Here is a 19,743-nt window from a genome sequence, read left to right on the forward strand (position 1 = left end):
ACCATGCACCAGGAACTCTTCTAAGCTCTTTACCTGTAATGAACTCCTGGAACTCTCCATTTAATCCAATAATAGTTCCCCACAACAATAGGCAGTTCAGCAGGAGGGTGCTCTCCTCGTTCCATTTATAGATGAGGCCGTTGATAGCATAGTGGTGAGCAGAGCTGCCTTCCATTTATAGATGAGGACTCTTGGTCTCAGAGTAGCTAAGTGACTTGCCCCTCAACTAGGACAGGCCGAGGAGGTGGTGCAAGGCTGTGGGCAAAGACCCCCCAGGTTTTCAGCCAGACCTGGCTGCTCCAAATTCCACTGCCCTTCTCTCCCCAAGCCTTACCCAGTGATATCACCTCTCTGAGCCCCAGTTTCTTCATTGTCTCTAGGGATGAAAAGAGCCACTTGCTGGGGAGGTTTGTGGAGGCAGGAAGATGATGTAAGGGAAGCACCTGCACAGGACCATGCTGGAGCCACAGGCACCACAATCACGTCCTTCATGAAGAAAACCCAGGCCCACGGGGCAGAGCTGGGCACCTAGCATGGCCGTGGCTGCCACTGGGCCACCACTGAGCTGATGCTGTGCCCGGGCACTGGCCTCCCTGCCTTCGCTGGGGCCCAGCTTGAGCCAGATTCAGATGCTGAGGGATTTCTGGAGAACCCCTGGGAAACTCCAGAGAAAGGGGAGGTGCCAAGATGCCCGACAGAGGCTCCCCAGGAGGACCACAGGCCTGGAGCTGCAACTCTTGAATCACCCATCTTTTTCCCCAGAATTGTTTGGCCTGAATTGATCTACTCATCTGTATTTTTAGTTCCGTAATGCTTTTCTTTTTTTCTTTTTTTTTTTTTTTTTTTTTGCTTTTCAGGGTCACACCTGCGGCATATAGAGGTTCCCAAGCTAGGGGTCTATTCTGAGCTGTAGCCACTGGCCTACACCACAGCCACAGCAATGCCAGATCCAAGCTGAATCTGCGAACTATACCACAGCTCATGGCAACACCGGGTCCTTAACCCACTGAGTGAGGCCAGGGATCGAACCCGCAACCTCATGGATCCTAGTCAGGATCATTAACTGTGTGAGCCACGAAGGGAATTTCCATAATGTTTTTCTTTCAATGGGCTCATTAAAAAAAAAAAATTAAATAAAAAAACTGGACTTCCCGTCATGGCGCAGTGGTTAACGAATTCAACTAGGAACCACGAGGTTGAGGGTTCGATCCCTGGCCTTGCTCAGTGGGTTAAGGATCCCACGTTGCTGTGAGTTGTAGTGTAGGTCAAAGACTCAGCTCGGACTCCGCGTTGCTGTGGCTCTGGCGTAGGCCAGCAGCAACAGCTCCAATTAGACCCCTAATCTAGGAGCCTCCATATGCTGCGGGAAATTAAAATAAATAAATAAATAAACTTAGATAAGTTCATCTACAAGGAAAATTTATATCACTGACCTCAAATGAAAAGCCACCATCTTTTGCCATAGAGAGGAAGTAACTGTAAAATCAAATGCAAAAAAAGCAAAAGCAACATTCTTAAATCCCATCTGAATCCCGTTTCTTGCTGAAGGCTCTGAGGGGAGCTCCGCTCTCCCTTCCTGGACAAGCAGTGCGTTAAAAACATAGACGCTGTTATATGAGACTTTCTCCTCCAGTAATTGCAGGAACTGGAAGAAAATCAAAAGGAAATGCGTGTATCGTGATATGATTCAATGTTATTTAATAGTCATGAGAACTAAAACCATCTGGCATCCTACCACTGCTGTACGTAACATACTTGGGAAAACCCTGAGCCAATCCCAGTCTCTTCTTATTTTACACATAAGAAAACTAAGGCCCCCAAAGAGGACATGACTTGCCCATGATCTCACAGGTCCGTGGCTTCAGCCAGACCTGGAATCCAACCGGAATTCTCTTTAAGGCATTGTTTCACTCTTGTGGGGAAAATCTATAAAGACAAGGGTATTAAGGACACCAGTGGTGGAATTTCAGGCATACAGCAGGCAACAGCAGCCCCTGGGTGGAGAGGACGGACACAGGCGGGGCTGCCATCACAGCAGTCCTCGGACCCCACCTCCCTCCTCCCTCTGAGCAGGGCTCTCTGAGTTAGTTCCTTCCACAGTGCCAAGGGTCCTCAGAACGACAGCAAGGAGAAAGGCAGCTTGCCCGGCTCAGGCACCTGGGTGGAATGATGTCTTGAGCCTGGAGAGAGGAAAATTCATAAAGCCAGACTCTCCAGAAAAGTGCACATTTTTGCATTTAATTCAAGGACGGAGTGTGGGTCGCCATTTGTTTTCTCACTTTTAAACAAATGCTTATACAGCATGTATGTTCCAGGCACTTCACAAATACTGTCATTTAATTCTCAGGACAAACTGATGACGTTGATACTGTTATTATGTCCATTTTACTGATGAGAAAACTGAGGCACAGAGAGTTTAAGTAACTTATGCCAAATCCCCCACTTGGAAGCGGTAAGACTTAAACCCAAGAAATGTGGTTTGACTATGCCATGAGGATGTTTCAGTGTATTTAATTCTCCAAACTACAATGCAAGGGAGGTATAATTAATCCCATTTTATAGATGCAGAAACTGGAGTTCCCATCATGGCTCAGTGGAAATGAAACCGACTGGTAATCATGAGGTTGTGGGTTTGATCCCTGGCTTCGCTCAGTGGGTTAAGGATCTGGCGTTGCCGTGAGTTGTGGTGTAGGTTGCAGACTCAGCTTGGATCTAGCAGGCAGCTGCAGCTCCAATTAGACCCCTAGCCTGGTAACCTACATATGCTGCAGGTGGGGCCCTCAAAAGACAAAAGAGAAAATAAAATAAAATAAAAATATAGATGCAGAAACTGAGGCTATTTGACATCTGTGTTGTTGATCCAACAGGCTCTTCACTTCTTTGCTATACTCCCCAGATCTTGTGCCAGGGATTCTTGGTCTAGGGTATACTACCAATGCGGTAGCCATTTGCTGCAAGTGGTTTATTGATTATTGAAACTGTGGCTAGTGTCACTAAGAAACTGAATGTTTCACTTTTTGGAACTTTAATTTTAAAACAGTTGAAACATTTTATCCATTAAACACAACTTAATTGTTTTGATAGGACATTTTACTTTAGCCACTGACAATGTAGCTTCCATGCTGATTTTTAGCCAACCATGCCAACAATTTTGAAGACATGTGTATGAGAAAAAATTTAGGTTATCTCATCAACAATTTTTTTTTTGTCTTTTTGTCTTTCTGCCATTTCTTGGGCTGCTCCCTCAGCATATGGAGATTCCCAGGCTAGGGGTCTAATCGGAGCTCTAGCAGCCGGCCTATGCCAGAGCCACAGCAACAGGGGATCTGAGCCGAGTCTGCGACCTACACCACAGCTCACAGCAATGCCGGATCCTTAACCCACTGAGCAAGGCCAGGGATGGAATCCGCAACCTCATGGTTCCTAGTCGGATTCGTTAACCACTGAGCCACGATGGGAACTCCCTCATCAACAATTTTTATCATCTGTTGAAATGATAATATGCTATATATACTGGGTTGAATAGAATATATTATTAAAATTAATGACATTTGTTTCTTTTTCTTCCTCTTTAATGTGTAACTAGAGACTTTTAAATTGAGTATTTAGGGAGTTCCCTAGTGGCCTAATGGTTAAGGATCCAGTAATATCACTGCTGTGGCTCAGGTCACTGCTGTGGTGTGAGTTTAATCCCTGGCCTGGGAACTTTGGCAGGCCATGCACATGGCCAAAAAACAAACAAATGACGCCCCCCCCCCCCAGAACATAATATTTGGCTCATCCTATGTTCTATTGAAAAGCACTGGTCTAGAGAATTGGAATTCGATACCTCTAACTGTGATAAGGTTCCCAAACCTGGGGTCCATGCCCAAGGTGCAGTTGCAGTGACCACACCCACAGGTCTCAGAGGAGGCTGCTGGGTTGAAAAGACTGTGAAATGTCCTTGGACATTGTGGGCACTGGAGTCAGCTGCCCTAGGTTCACATCTCAAATCTGCCTCATCTAATAAGCTGGGTGGTCTTGGGTAAGTCCTTCACCTTGACTCTTTCATAGAATAGAAGTGACATGGCCCATCTCACAGTTCCTTAAGTGCCCCAGGGCCTTTTCACTTACTTTTTCCTCTGTATCCCTTCAAATCTTTTTTTTTTTTTTTCTTTGTAGGGCCACACCCACAGCAGATGGAGGTTCCCAGGCTAGGGGTCGAATCGGAGCAGCAGCTGCCAGCCTACGCCACAGCCACAGCAACACCAGATCTGCGCTGTGTCTGCGATCTATACCACAGCGCATGGCAGCGCTGGATTCTTAACCCACTGAGTGAGGCCAGGGATGGAACCCAGGTCCTCATGGATACTAGTCATGTTCATTACTGCTGAGCCACAACAGCCCCTCATGTCTTTGCACTCCTCACTCCTCCTCTTCCTTAAGATCTTAGTTTAAACATCACCTTCCTGATAAGCCCTGCTGAAAATAGCTACTTCCCAGCCATATCTTATAGAGAATAAATCTATGCTATTTATTCAAGAAAATATATGACACATCATCTATTTGAAATTATCTGGGCCTACTGATTTTATTTTCTTGAGAGTGCTCTGTCTCCCCACTGATTTATAAGATCCCTGAGGACGGGGGTGAGTCAAGCTTGTCACCACTGTCATCCAGCAATTAGAACAGGGTCTGACACAACATGAAGCAGTTAAGAATGCATAAGTCAACCCAGCACAATCTTGCTTCAGTGAGGTCCTGGAGAGACAACATCCTGCCTTTCTTTGCCTCTTACGGCTGTAGGAGAGCCCAGTCAGTCTAGCTCCTGGTGTAGAAAATGAGTTCATTCATCGCTCCAGGCTGGGGGAGTCTCCAGGGTTAAATCAAATCCCAGAACCTCCTGGTAGGCTCTAGGGCTCTGACACACACACACACACACACACACACACACTCAGAGGAGGTGATCCCTAAGGTTCTGCAACTGGGGAAACAAAGCTAACTCCACCCACCTCCCCTTAATCTCTGTCTGGTGGAGTTATTTTTTGACACTGGTGAACTCAGACATCAAGGCCTAAAGGGGATTGGACCCTTGGGGCTGCACAGGGATGCTTCTCCAAACAGCTAGTGGCACCAGGGCTTCCCAGCCCAGGCGTGCAATTCCTGTTATAGGTGCCGGCTCTCCTTGAGCCTACAGTTTCCACTCCGTTAGTATCTACCAGATGCCAGGCCGCACAGCTCTAAGCGTTTAACATGTGTTAATTTATTCAATCTATTTCCTCAGGTAACACAGTGGGCATGCTTTGGCCCACTTTTCTTACCTACAGGGCTGAAGCGCCTCTATTATATGCATGCTGTGAAGGCTACCCCACCCCAGTTCTCCCCGGGGCACAACAATGGTTCTATTGAGCTCCTAAGTCCACGGCCTTTGCAGAGCTCCCCCCACCCCGTAGCTGGGCCTCAGGCTGCCCCTTAGTAGAATGGGGAGAATGGAGCTTTCTGCCCACCCAAGGTTCTCCTATACTGTAATGAAACAATGGCGGGAAAGTGCTTTATAACCCGGGAAGCACGCAGAAAACTGTCACTGTTCTTTTTCTCTTCAGGCCCATCCTGAGAAGGTAGGATGTTCTTCCATTTCACAGGTGGGAAAACTGAGGCCCAGAAAGGCAAAAGGCTGTTTCCAAGGTGAAAGGGAAAGTCTGTGGCTTGCCCGCGGACCACACACGAGGAGCGGGGCGGGGCGCGCTCTAGCGGGGACCTCGGGGGGGCGGGGCGCAGGGGATGGTGCAATCCCCGGCCGGAGGGCATCAGGCGGCGGCTGATTAGCTCAGGTTTACATCACCCGGGCTGGAGTTGAAGCCCGGCTCCCTGCGCTCCCGAGACACTCGCGGCGGAAGCGGCAGCGACTCGGCACACATTCCGGCTGCTGGGGACCCGGGCCAGAGCCCCATCCGGAGCCGACCTCAGCCGGGGCCGAGCGGCCTGGGCCATCGTGGGTGCCTGGCGACTCTTGAGCTTGGCCGGCACCAGGACCCCGCCGCTGGCGAGGGCAAGGTACCTGGCGGGTGCGGGAGGCGGTGGATAGAGGGGCGACCCGGAGCCTCCGTCCAGTCCGGGGGGCGATCTAGGCTGAGTGTTCCCGCTCGGACCCGGTGACGCGGCCCCGCGGGGCGTAGGGTCGCCGAGTGTAGCCGAAGCGAGCGGGCGCCGAGGGTGCGCCCCGGCGGGGCGTGGCAGCGTGTCGCCGGGCCGGAGGGAGTGGGGACTGTGTTGGCCCCACGCCGCCCCCGCAGGGGTGTGTAGTGTCTGCGTTTGCTGGAGTGTGGGGCGGGCTGGGGAGCTGTGTGGTTGGGTGAGGGAAAGTCGGTGGGGTCCCTGGGGGCCAGGGGGCCTCTGTAACTGTGGGGTGTGCCGGTGCGGATCTGAGTCCGCGTGGGCCAGTGGGGTCCTGATGAGGCTGTGTCTCCGGGGGTCACGCGAGTTGTGCGGAGGGCTGGGCGCCCGCGGCAGGTGCTGGCGGAGTTGTGCGGTGACCGGCCGGGGTGCTCGCCAGCGGGGCAGGCGCAGGGTCAAGGGCTGCCGGCGCGCGGCGTGCGGGCGTGGCTCGCAGGTACACTCTGCCTGGAGGCCCCGGTTCACACGCTGTACGGTGCGTGCGTATTCCGTTCCTGCCGACTGTGTGTGTTGTACCTGGATTCTGGGGTGAGGGGGGAGCGAGGCCTCTTACCCCAGACCCGGGGCCCAGTCGCCTTCCCTTTGCCCAGTCCCTGCCCCGCCGCCGACCCTCGGCTCCCGCTGAACCTTCTGCCCCGGGACGCTCGCCGCTTCCGCTCCCACGAGAGGAGCCCGGCTGCCCAGGCTGGGGCGAGGCCACCTACTTCTTTCGCGCTGGGGTCGTGGCGGGGAGGGAGGGTCAGACGAAGCCTGTGGCCTTGGTAACTGTCCCGCAGTCGTGAGTACATAGTTAGAGCTCTGCGGGCTTGTGTATGCACATCTGCCCTTGGAGGGCGAGATGTGTGTCACTTAATGATGTGTGCACCCCTCTCTGACCTGCATGTGTGCCTTGACTGGCTGAGGGGCGTGTGTACACCTGTCTTCCCTGAGTCATGTGAGTTATATGCGGTTGGTATGACCCGCCCTTGTTCTCTAGAGAGCGTCAGAGAACAGCAAGAGACAGATACTAGCGGCTGCCTGCATCCTGCTGCAGATTCTAGTCTTGCCTCATGACCTGCAAATTTCCCTTGCTTATCTATAGACTCAGTTACCCCACCTGTCCAGTGGAGCTTCTCCCAGGTGGTACCAGACTCTGAGCCCCGGATAAATCCAAAGCAGCCTAGGGTGCTGAGGTGGCCACAGGAGGAGGTGGAGTGCGTAGGGGTGGGTTACAGGGCACAAAGCATCCACACAGCCAGGAATCATTTTACTTTCCAAAGAGCCATTGCAGCGAGAAGTGTCATCCTAGCCTTATCCCTGGAGAGATTTCTGAGACTCCCAAGGGTGGCACGTCAGCATATTCAGCTATTAATAATAACAATAATAATAATACTGAAATTCAAAATTCCCTTGCCTCCCTACCAAATCCCTTCCTCCCAGGAGGCCAGAAGCTACTGTGGCCAATTTAGTCTGAGTCCTTCCAGACCTTTTCCTGTGCATTTCTACACCTATATATACAAATATGGAGATACATCATCTTATATGATGGTGGGTTTTTATATGTAAAAGAGATCTCAGGTATATCATTCAGCAGCTTGCTTTATTCACTTGACAGTGCATATATTCATTCCAGAACATTCATATGTACATTCAGTGTACACTTCATTCATCATCCTTTGTCATCCATACTCCTCCTCTCCACCTTCCATCCTTCTCCCCCTTTCATAGGAGGGATAGACACGGTACTCAACAGACATAGTGTAACGTCTCTTTTCTTTTTCTTTTTTGTCTTTTTAGGGCTGCACCTGCAGCATGTGGAAGTTCCCAGGCTAAGGTTCAAATAGAAGCTGCAGCTGCTGCCCTACGCCACAGCCACAGCAACGCTAGATCCAAGCCATGTCTGCAACCTATGCCGAGGCTTGTGGCAGCACCAGATCCTCAACCCACTGATCAAGGCCATCGATCAAACCCAGGGATCGAACCCCCCTCCTCATGAATACTAGCTGGGTTCTTAACCCACTGAGCCACAACGGAAACTCCCTATAAAGTCTCTTTTCTTCCCTCTCACCAACCATCAAGTCTATCTCTCCACTTTACTTTTTTTTTTTTTCCACTTAACAGTTCACTGGCCTATACCACAGCCACAGAATGCCAGATCCAAGCCATGTCTGCAACCTACACCACAGTTCATGGCAACACCAGCTCCTTAACCCACTAATGAGGCCAGGGATCGAAGCTGCATCTTCATGGATACTAAGTGGGTTCTTAACCCGCTGAGCCACAACAGGAACTTCTCACATGTTTAATTTTTTTTTTTTGTCTTTTTAGGGCCTCACCCAAGGCATATGGAGGTTCCCAGGCTAGGGGTCTAATTGGAGCTGTAGCTGCCGGCCTACGCCAGAGCCACAGCTACTTGGGATCCCAGCCACATCTTCGACCTACACCGCAACTCCTAGCGACGCCGGATTCTTAACCAATCCACTGAGCAAGGCCAGGGATCGAACCCGCATCCTCATGGATCCTAGTCAGAATTGTTTCTGCTGAGCCATGACGGGAACTCCATTTTTCGATGAGTCTTTTAATTGGAGGATAAGTTCCCAGAAGTGGGCCACCCAGGCAAATGGGTATGTGCACTTGTCGGTTTCATGCACACTGCCAAGTCGCCCTCCATAAGGGAGTGCCAGCATCCTCCCACTGGCAGAGGAAGAGAGGGGCCACCACACAGCCTTGCCTCAGGGCCTTTTTCCTCTTCTTTCTAGATGCGAGCCACCCCTCTGGCTGTTTCCACTGGAGCCCCTTCCAGGAAGAAGCGGTTAGAGTTGGATGATGACCTAGACCCTGAGTGTCCCACCCGGAAACAAGCTCGAAGTGAGCCCCAGCCCAGGCCGACCCCCTGTCCACTGCCTCTGAGCCCACCTCCTGCTCCAACCCACACCCCTGCTGTGACCGCCACCTCCAGGCTTGGACCCTATGTGCTCCTAGAGCCCGAGGAAGGCAGCCAGACCTACCGGGCCCTGCACTGCCCCACAGGCACCGAGTACATCTGCAAGGTACATGTCCCAGGGGGCACTCTGGTACATGCATCATAGGGGGCCGGGCAAGGGCCTTGGTTCTAAAGGATTGCCTGGGCTGAGGGATCCTGATATTAATTTAGTTCTGTGTTTATTAAGGAAGGAACCAGTGAGTCCTCAACTCTCTGTCAAGCCCCAGGCTAGACTGAAACTAGAGAAGTTAACCAGATGGGTCCAGCCCTGGGGCATTCTCAGCTTAGGCCCCACAGTGTGATAAATGTTGCCAGGGTGGAGCTTATGGGCCAAGAGAGCACGGAGAAGCCTCTAGTATATTCAAAGGCAGAGTTAGAAAAGGCTGAGTGGGAGTTAGCCAGAGAGAGGCAGGAGAAGGGAGTTCCGGGCAGGGGAAACAGCTGTGCAGAGGCCTAGGGGAGTGAGGGCGTGGCACCTCATCGAATTAAAAGAACTTCATAAAAAAAAAAATTAAAAAACAAAACAAGGAGTTCCCGTCGTGGCTCAGTGGTTAACGAATCCGACTAGGAACCATGAGGTTGCAGGTTCTATCCCTGGCCTTGCTCAATGCGTTAAGGATCCGGCTCAGATCTGGCATTGCTGTGGCTGTTAAGCTCCGATTGGACCCCTAGCCTGGGAACCTCCATATGCCATGGGTGCAGCCCTAGAAAAGACAAAAAAAAATAGTAATAATAATAAAAGGAGTTCCCTTTGTGGCTCAGCGGTAATGAACCCGACTAGTATCTGCGAGGATGTGGGTTCCATCCCTGGCCTGGCTCAGTGGGTTACGGATCCGGTGTTGCTGTGGCTATGGCATAGGCTGGCAGCTGCAGCTCCAATTCAACTCCTACATATGCTGTGGGTGCGGCCCTAAAAAGCAAAAAAAAAAACTTCATGGAGTTCCCTGGTGGCTCAAAGGATTAAGGATCTGGCCTTGTCACTGCTGTGGCTTGGGTCACAGCTCTGGCACAAGTTCAGTCCCTGGCCCAGGAACATCCACATGCCACAGGCATAGCCAAAAAAAAAAAAAAAAAGAAGGACTTCATTATGGTTGGGGGTGGAGGGGGGTTACAGAACAGACCAGGAGATGACAGTTAGCAGTCACTGGCTGTAAAAGCCTTGAGAAGGAGCCCTCACTAGGCTGTGGGGAGCCACTGAAAGTATTTACATAGGGAAGGGCAAGATATGGTAGAACTCTTGGGACCCCAGAGGTCATTGGGCCTACTCAGGACCATTTTACAGATGGAGAGACTGAGGTCAAGAGAGGAGACAGGCCATGAAGCCACATGGCATCGGACCTGGATCCTAGGGCAAGGTCCAGGGTTCCTGACAGAAATCAGGGTTCTTGGAAGAATCCAGGAAACAGGCAGGGGCAAGTGAGTCATGCAGGACATTGCCAGGCCAGAGCCTGCAAGGACAGGGATGAGAACGCATAATAGTAGGTACTTACTGTGCCCCTGGGAACTGTGTTGCTTGTGTAGTCTGCATCATCTCCTCTAATCTTCACACAGTCATGAGGTGGTTCCTCTTATTGGGCCCATTTGATGGCTAGGGGACAGGCTCTGAGGCACAGAAAGCTGTGGTTACTGGCCACATCACGGAGCCAAGAGGTGTCATGGCTGAGACCGGATCCTGCCTTAGGGCCTTTTTACTGCTATGCCTCCTGCCTGAAAAGGTGATTCCTCAGGTGCCTCAATCATTCAGGTCCCCTCCCCAGAGTCCCTTCTAGACTACACTTTCTCAAATAGGTGCTCCTTCCAAAATATTCTGTCATCTAGCATTCCTTTGCACTGCTTACCAGAATTTGTAAATATCTAGTTTTGTGGCTCCTTTGCTGTCTCATGTATTGGACTGTGGGCACCAGGAGAACAGGGACCACTGCTGTCAGTCAGGTGAGCCAGCGCCCGGTGGCTGGCACAGGTTGGCATTCAATTGCCTGCTTGCGGAATGAAGGAAAGGGTGGGTGGGCAGTGGATTCTAGAGAATGGTAACTATGGTGGTGATCAGCATTCCCCTGCTTTGGGGGTTATTTTTCTTTGGGTTACCTGTTATTTTTGAATTATCTGAAGTTGAAGGCCATCTAAGGTCGCAGTTAAGAGCACAGATGACAGGAGTTCCCGTCTCGGCTCAGTGGTTGACGAATTCATCTAGGAACCATGAGGTTGTGGGTTCGATCCCTGGCCTTGCTCAGTGGGTTAAGGATCCAGCATTGCCGTGAGCTGTGGTGTAGGTCGCAGACGCGGCTTGGATCCCCTATTGCTGTGGCTCTGGCGAAGGCCGGTGGCTACAGCTCCGATTCGACCCCTAGCCTGGGAACCTCCATGTGCCACTGGAGCAGCCCTAGAAAAGGCAAAAAGACAAAAAAAAAAGAAAAAAAAGAAAGAAAGAAAAGAAAAGAAAGAAAGAAGGCGCAGATGACAGAGGACATAGATTCAAATCCCAGCTCTGCCCTTTGCGGGCTGCTTGGCCCTCTTTGGTCAGGGTTGAGTGAAGTGAGGCTGCAGCGCTCAGCACAGGGCACCGTGGTGTCCCCAAGGCTGGCCTGCCCGCCACCACCCCGTTGTCCCCACCTGCGTTCACGCCTTGCTCGGGTCCACAGGTATACCCGGCCTGCGAGGCCCTGGCGGTGCTGGAGCCCTACTCGCGACTGCCCCGCCACCCGCACGTGGCCCGGCCGTCGGAGGTCCTGGCGGGCACGCGGCAGCTCTACGCCTTCTTCCCGCGGCCACATGGGGACATGCACAGCCTGGTGCGCCTCCGGCGTCGCCTGCCCGAGCCGGAGGCCGCCGCGCTCTTCCGCCAGATGGCCTCCGCCCTGGCGCACTGCCACCAGCACGGGCTCGTCCTGCGGGACCTCAAGCTGCGGCGCTTCGTCTTTAGCGACCGGGACAGGTGAGTGTGGCCACGGAGAAAGCCTCTCAGTGTCGACTTGACTGATGTTCTGGTCATGGTTAGACGGAGGTGATGCATTTGGGGCAAGAACATGGCAGAAGCCATAGGGCCTCCTCGGCCCACTGTATCCGGAGATACAGGAAGCTGATACCCATCTCTGTGACAGAACCTCAATCTCTAGTAAGGTGTGGAGTTTCTCCCCTTGGAAGTTTCCTCATTTATTTCCTAATTACAAGTAATGAATTACTGGCTTGAGGGACATGGAGGCTTTGCTTGTGGATGGATATTCTATTTCTCCTCAAACTTTCACTCACTAATTTCAGTGCCGTCCATTCTGCCTGTAGCAGTTATTCACATGATGTCTAAGGGTGGTTTTCTATTTCCTTCTACATTTCATACAGAAATGAACATGTTTTTAGTAAGAAGTAAAATGTAAATTTTATAACGATGTTTAAGCTAATAATACTCAGCTTCAGGTAATTTTGAGTTTAGGGTAAGTTCAATGCCCCAGACTTCCCAGAAGTGAGCGAAGTGCTTTCTGGAGTTCTTGTTGTGGCTGCGGTAACAAATCTGACTCATGTCCATGAGGATGTGGGTTCGATCCCTTGGCCTCACTCAGTGGGTTAAGGATCTGGCGTTGCTGTGAGCTGTGGTACCAGATGCAGCTGGGCCCCTCATTGCTGTGACTGTGGGTAGACCAGCAGCTGTAGCTCCTATTAGACCTCTAGCCTTGGAAACTGCATATGCTGCGGGTGTGGCCCTTAAAAAAAAAAAAAAAGTGCTTTCTTCTCTTTTCAAGGCAATAGTTTGAGAAGCACCACTGGTAGATGAGGGACAGTGGAGTCAGACAGACCTGGGTTCAAATTCTGTTTCTCCCTTTTTTTTTTTTTTTTTTTTTTGCCAAGCCTGCGGCATGTGCAAGTTCTGGGACCAGGGACAGAACAGAACTGAGCCACAGCCGTGACAACTGCCTGATCCTTACCCACTGCACCACCAGAAAACTCCTGGTTCTATTTTTTTAACTTGCTCTTTGGCCTTGAGCAGTGGCTTCACCGGCCTGAGCCTTGATCTCTTGGTCTGTAAAATGAGCCAATAATACTGACACCTCAGCCCACCCTCTGTGCGGTGAGTCACAGGACTGGTCAGCGTTTTCAGACAGGCACCCAGGAAGTGGTGTCATAGGAATAAGATTAATAGCAGTGGTAATAGAATGCTGACTCTTAAAGTAGTCTAGAGTGCTCTGTGGGAGCTGTTTTAAGCAGAAGTTGCAAATGGGGACTATATACGCCTTTTTTTTTTTTCCCCTACATTTTTGTTTGTGTTTTTAATTGAAGTTGGTTGCCCACTTTTTAAAAACTGAGATTTTTGTCATTAAAAATGATTCTGGGCTTCTCTTGAGGCAAAATGGGACCCCAGAGCTACTGAGGGAACCATGTGAGTGGCTCATAGCACTGGCTCTGGGTGGGTGAGAGTGGGGTTCACATCCCAGCCCTGCTCCCCGTGGCTGCAAAATGGCATCGTATGAGCGTGAAATGAGATGAGCCAGGTACCAGCTTAGCCCAGGGTCAGGTACACAATGGACACTCCAAACATTGGCCGAATGCTGTTAGCAGGGCCTTTTAGGTAGGATTTATGTTGAGGTGTTTGACACAATCTCCATATCCTATTTTTCTCATTTTGTCACCTGCCTTGACCCTAAGTTTGCCTCTGGTTTAAGAGGGGCTTAATGCCCTCAGCCCCCCTCAGTCCCCCCGCCCCAGGGACTGTTGGGAAATGTGTTCCTCCTGTTCAAATGTAATTGCTCCATGACTTTGAGAAATGACTTAACTTCTCAGAGCTTAGACTTCCTCATCAGTAAAATGGGATCAATGACACAGCCTCACAGGACTGGCTCAATCAATCTGGCAAATGCCAGCAGGCATTTGGGAGGTAGATGCCATTAAGGGTGCCAGGATAGGGAGTTCCCATAGTGGCTCAGCGGGTTAAGAATCCAACTAGGATCCATGAGGATGCAGGTTCGATCCCTGGCCTGGCTCAGTGGGTTAAGGATCCAGTGTTGCTGTCGCTAGGTCAGCAGCTGCAGCTCCCATTTGACCCTTAGCCTGGCAACTTCCATATCCACGGGTACAGCCCTAAAAAAGAAAAAAATAAGGGGGTGACAGTGTGGGGTGTTGGCATGGTGGTCCCTTTAGCTAACCCCTCTGCTTCTCCCCTTGCTTTTCAGGACAAAGCTAGTGCTGGAGAACCTGGATGACGCCTGTGTGCTGACAGGGCCTGACGACTCCCTGTGGGACAAGCACGCATGCCCTGCCTACGTGGGCCCCGAGATCCTCAGTTCCCGGGCATCCTACTCAGGCAAGGCGGCGGACGTCTGGAGCCTGGGTGTGGCGCTCTTCACCATGCTGGCTGGCCACTACCCCTTCCAGGACTCAGAGCCTGTCCTGCTCTTTGGCAAGATCCGCCGTGGGGCCTTCGCCCTGCCTGAGGGCCTCTCAGCTCCTGCCCGCTGCCTGGTCCGCTGCCTCCTCCGTCGGGAGCCCGCTGAACGGCTCACGGCCCCGGGCATCCTGCTGCACCCTTGGCTGCGGCAGAATGCGGTCCCCACGGCTCCCTCAAGCTCTCGCCTCCGGGAGGCTGACCAGGTGGTCCCCGAAGGGCCGGGACTGGAGGAGGCGGAGGAGGCGGAAGAGGCAGAAAGAGATGTGGGTCTCTATGGCTAACTAACGCACAGACTCTCAGCCGCACACGGCGGGTTGGGTTTGGGGTATCTCCATGCTCTCTCCTGCCTCTTTGAACTGAGCTGAACCTTAAGTGCCTTCTGGGAGGGAGAGAAAGGAGGTGTGCACGGAGCGTGCCAGATGCACAACCCATGGTTCTGCATGCCTGTGCCCATGAACTCGTGCCTCACTGGGTCCTCTTTGGGTGCTCACTGTGCCAAGCCCTGATCTGGGTGCTGAAAACACAGAGAACGACAGAGACAGAACTCTTGCCTGCAGAGTGGACAACACTTTCCATGTCCAGGGGTCAGTGTCTATACACTGTGGGTGGCTCCCTCAGTGCAGGTGTCAGCATCCACTCGTGCTGGTGCCCAGGTACCTCTGACCTGGGACAGTCCCTTTCACAAACAACCCAGCTGCCTTTGTATCTCGCACCTCCTTAGAGAAAGGGAAGCATCACTGTGCCAAAGGCTCCAGGCCTCTCTCCCATAACTCAGGACCCTAGAGCTCAGACTATGCTAGGAATTGTGCTCCCAGCAGCTCTGTCCTCTTGGTCAAGGGATTCTCCATCCAGACCTGAGCCAAGAGTTTAGGCTGGAAGGTCAAGAGTATAAACTGCGAGGCTGAACCTCATCTAACTTAAAGAATGGTTTGGAATGAGGGGTCAAGCCTGTTCATGTCAGTGGCCCCTGACCTGAGCACCAGAGTTGGGGAGCAGGATTAGGCAAGGTCTTGGAAGTCCCAAGCTCTGCTCTGGGGACGCTTGGGGTCCAGGATCCTAAATCAACGCTATGGGATTTGAGATGTCATGAATACGTATTGTTACCATGTGCCTGATAGAGGAATTATGAAATACTGTCATTTCTCCTGGATATTTCACCCATCTTCTCCTCCCCCACCACTTATGAGTTTTCTCTGCCTCCAAAACCAGCCCCAGGGTATAAGCTGGAGGCCTGGTGTCTCAACTTCACCTGAGTGGTTCATGAGAACAGAAGAGCCAGTGTGCCTTCCCTCATTCCCTCTGTTCCTTCTGGGTGTCTTAGTGTCTCAGGGGACTTTTTGGCTGCAAGTAACTGATATCCTAAGTCGAAGTGGCTTAAAAAAGAAGAAAAGGGGAGTTCCTATTGTGGCTCAGTCGTAACGAACCCAACTAGTATCCATGAGGATGTGGGTTCAATCCCTGGCCTGGCCCAGTTGGTTAAGGATCTGACATTGCCTTGAGCTGCAGTGTGGTCGCAGACACAACTGGGATCTGGTGTTGCTATGGCTGTGGTATAGGCTGGCAGCTCTAGTTCCAATTCGCCCCCTAACCTGAGAACCTCCATGTGTCATGGGTCCGGCCCTAAAAAGCAAAGAAAAGAAAAAAGAAAAAAAGGATTTCATGTGGAGCAAGAAGTCAACAGCCTGGGGTGGGGGCTGGGCTTCAGGTCTGGCAGATTCAACTCTCAGAACTGTTAGCAAGGACCCTGGCTCCCTGGACTCATTCTATTGCTTTGCTCTGTTGTCCCAGGTAACTGCTGGCACAATGGCTAGAGCAGTCCCAGGTGTCACATTAGAGAGATCCATGACCAGAGGAAGAAGGTGGGTGGCATGGCAGTACTTGAGACTCTGTACCCTGGAGTCAGGCTGCCTGGAATTAAATCTTGGCTCCAACTCTCACCAGCTATTTGACAGCAAATTTCTTAACCACCTGTGCCTCAAATGCTTAATCTGTAAAATGAGGGATAATAGTACTTAACTCAAGAGAATTGAATGAGTTATTTTATCTGAAGCACTTAGAATAAACAGTGCCTGACATAACAAGCCCTCAGTGTTAGTTGTGTTCTTTCTAAAGCTCTTTCCTGGGTTGGGGATACCTTTTCCAAGAGCATTCCTAATAGACTTCCCATATATCTCATTGGCCAGAACTGGGCCACATGCCCTTTCCTGACCAATCATCAGCAAAAGAAATGCATATATGTTAATTATCACACCAATTCTCTAGCTGAGTCTCATGCTACATGTTGGGGGGCGGTGGGAGGATGGGGAAGTGATGCCTGAACAAAGTCAAATTCTGAGAGGGAGGACGTAGTGGGAGAAAGTATGAAGAAGAGAGCAGAGGTACCCTGGTCAATAGCCTGCTAGTTGCAGACAGGTGAGGAAAGTCACCCTAGATCACCCAGCCACCAATGGAACCACCAGCTGATAGCAAATGCAGAGTTCAGTCAGGCTGACCCAGATCAGAATTCTCCAGCTGACCCACAGAATCATGGGGTCAGTAAAATTGCTGTTTTAAGACATTAAGTGAGTTCCTGTCATGGCTCAGTGGTTAACAAATCCGACTAGGAACCATGAGGTTGCAGGTTCGATCCCTGGCCTTGCTCAGTGGGTTAAGGACCCGGCGTTGCCGTGAGCTATGGTGTAGGTTGCAGATGTGGCTCGGATCCCGAGTTGCTGTGGCTCAGGCATAGGCCGGCAGCTATGGCTCTGATTTGACCCCTAGCCTGGGAACCTCCATATGCCACGAGAGCAGCCCAAGAACTGGCAAAAAAAAAAAAAAAAAAGGCATTAAGAGTTGGGTGTTTTGTTATACAGCAAACACTATCCGATACAGATGGGGACAAGTCAGCCTCATCTCTGTGCACCCAGCATCCCGTAGACAGGGCCCAGTTGAATCTAGAGTCTCATGGAGCAGCCCCCAACCTTTTCCCTCCCCACACCCAGCCTCCAACAGACTCTGTCCCAGCTCACTGGTAAGCTGTGTTTTCCCTGGTGCTCAGGGAACAAGGGCAAGACAGAGGGACAACTCATATAACATGGGGGCTTCCAAGTGGCAGATCTTTATCTGCATCACACAGAGACTCATCTACAACTCCTGACAACCCCATGAGACAGAGGCTCTTGTCATTTCACAAATAAGAAAATTGAGGTTTAGAGAGAGAGCAGAAGACTGGTCCAAGACCACTCACAGAGAGAAAAACTCATCTGGTTTTGCCTTGACACAGCACCTTTTTTTTTCTTTTTATAGCCACACCTGTGGCATATGGAAGTTTCCAGTCTAGGGGTTGAATCAGAGCTGCAGCTGATGTCTACACCACAACCACAGCAACACTGGATCTGGGCCATATCTGCAACCTATGCTGCAACTGTGGCAACATCGGAATCCTTAACCCACTGATCGAGGCCATGGATTGAACCTGCATCCTCACAGAGACATCAGGTCCTTAACCTTCTGAGCCACAATAGGAACTCCTGAAGGAGGAAATTTTGACAAGGCCACTCTGAGGCAGGTGCATGAAAACTTTCAAATAATAATACATATCCAGGGAGTTCCCATTATGGCTCAGTGAGTTAAGAACCTGACATAGTGTCTGTGAGACTCAGGTTCGATCTCTGGCCTCACTCAGTGGGTTAAGGATCTGGCATTGCTGCAAGCTACAGCACAGGTCACAGATGTGGCTCAGATTAAGTGTTCCTGCGGCTGTGACGTAGGCTGGAAGCTGCAGCTCTGATTCAACCCCTGGACAGGGTTTTCTTTCTTAAAAAAAAAAGAAAACAAATCCAGAGTTCCCTTGTGGTGCAGCTAATTAAGGATCTGGTGTTGTCACTGCATTGGCTTAGTGGCTTGAGTTGCTGCTGTGGGGTGGGCTTGATTCCTGGCCCTGGAACTTCCATATGCCTAGGGCACAGCTAAAAAAAAAATTTTCAAATCCACTCTCACCAAGTAATGCATGTAATCATACCCCTGAGTGCAATTAATGGGGATTTCATGCTCTTTTTGTATTCATTGATCACCATATAAGAGTTTTACAGCATCAAAGGTAAAACATATATATTACTGGGAGAGAGGAACTATTAGAAATGTAATTGGGGGAGTTCCCATCCCGGGTCAGAGGAAACTAATCCGATTAGCATCCATAAAGAAGCAGGTTCGGAGTTCCCATCGTGGCTCAGTGGTTAATGAATCTGACTAGGAACCATGAGGTTGAGGGTTCAATCCCTGGCCTTGCTCAGTGTGTTCAGGATCTGGCGTTGCCTTGAGCTGTGGTGTAGGTCGCAGACACAGCTTGGATCCTGCATTTCCGTGGCTGTGGCGTAGACCAGTAGCTACAGCTCCAATTGGCCCCCTAGCCTGGGAGCCTCCATATGCCACAGGAGCAGTCCTAAAAAAAAAAAAAAAAAAAAAAAAAAGGAAAAGTAATTGGGGAATTTCTCTGCAACTGGAAGCTAATTGCGAAAGACCACAACGTGGCCTACCAGATCATTTGTTCAGTCAGCAATTCAACAAATGTTAAGAACACCTGGGGAGTCCCCTTGTGGTGCAGCAGGTTAAGGTTCCAGCGTTGTCACTGCTGTGGCTCTGGTTACTGCTGTGGCACAGTTTGGATCCTTGGCCCGGGAACTTCCACGCAGTCAAAAGAAGAAAAAGAATGCTTACTGTTGGGCAGGCCCCTTGTGAAACAACACAGTTCCTGCCCTCAAGGATTCAGTCTAACAGAGGAGACAGATGTTACACAGACCGCCACATGAATGAAGAAAGTCATTTTATCTGTGATATGTTTGTAGCTGAAACGTGCGTGGCCTCTGTACACTGGCACCAATTAAGTCTCGAAGACAGAGGTTTGGGTGAAGCAGAAAGAACAGCTTTATTGCTTTGCCAGGCAAAGGAGGCCATGGCAGGCTAACGCCTCAAAACTGTGTCCTGCCTTGAGAGGGGACAGCAAAGGGTTTTATAGGTTTAGCTCAGAAGACAGGGTTATTGATTAAGATGTCTATATTATTCTTCATCCATAGATCATTTCAGAGTTATCAAATTCAGCGTGAGTCGGTCCAGTGATGGTTTCTCATTGTCTTCGGGGCTATCATTTCTTGACCTTTTCTCTGGAAAGAAGATTGCTTTCAGGGAAGGGGTGTTAGGGAGTGTTTCAATTACAAAAAACAAACAAACAAAAAAAAACAAAAAAAACCACAAAAAACGAAAAACACGAGGTGCAATATAA

General features: G+C 50.7%; 1 protein-coding gene across 1 annotated transcript; it reads left to right on the forward strand.

Annotated features, from left to right (window-relative positions):
- Positions 1-5,781: 5,781 nt before the first annotated feature.
- TRIB3 (tribbles pseudokinase 3) lies at positions 5,782-15,909 on the forward strand. Its single transcript, XM_047771405.1, has 4 exons — positions 5,782-6,033; positions 8,892-9,182; positions 11,755-12,047; positions 14,272-15,909. Exons 2-4 carry the CDS (start codon positions 8,892-8,894, stop codon positions 14,765-14,767), a joined length of 1,080 nt encoding a protein of 359 aa, XP_047627361.1. The 5' UTR covers positions 5,782-6,033; the 3' UTR covers positions 14,768-15,909.
- Positions 15,910-19,743: the final 3,834 nt, after the last annotated feature.

The sequence above is a fragment of the Phacochoerus africanus genome, chromosome 3 (assembly GCF_016906955.1).
Source record: "Phacochoerus africanus isolate WHEZ1 chromosome 3, ROS_Pafr_v1, whole genome shotgun sequence".
In the NCBI taxonomy this organism is placed as follows: Eukaryota; Metazoa; Chordata; class Mammalia; order Artiodactyla; family Suidae; genus Phacochoerus; species Phacochoerus africanus.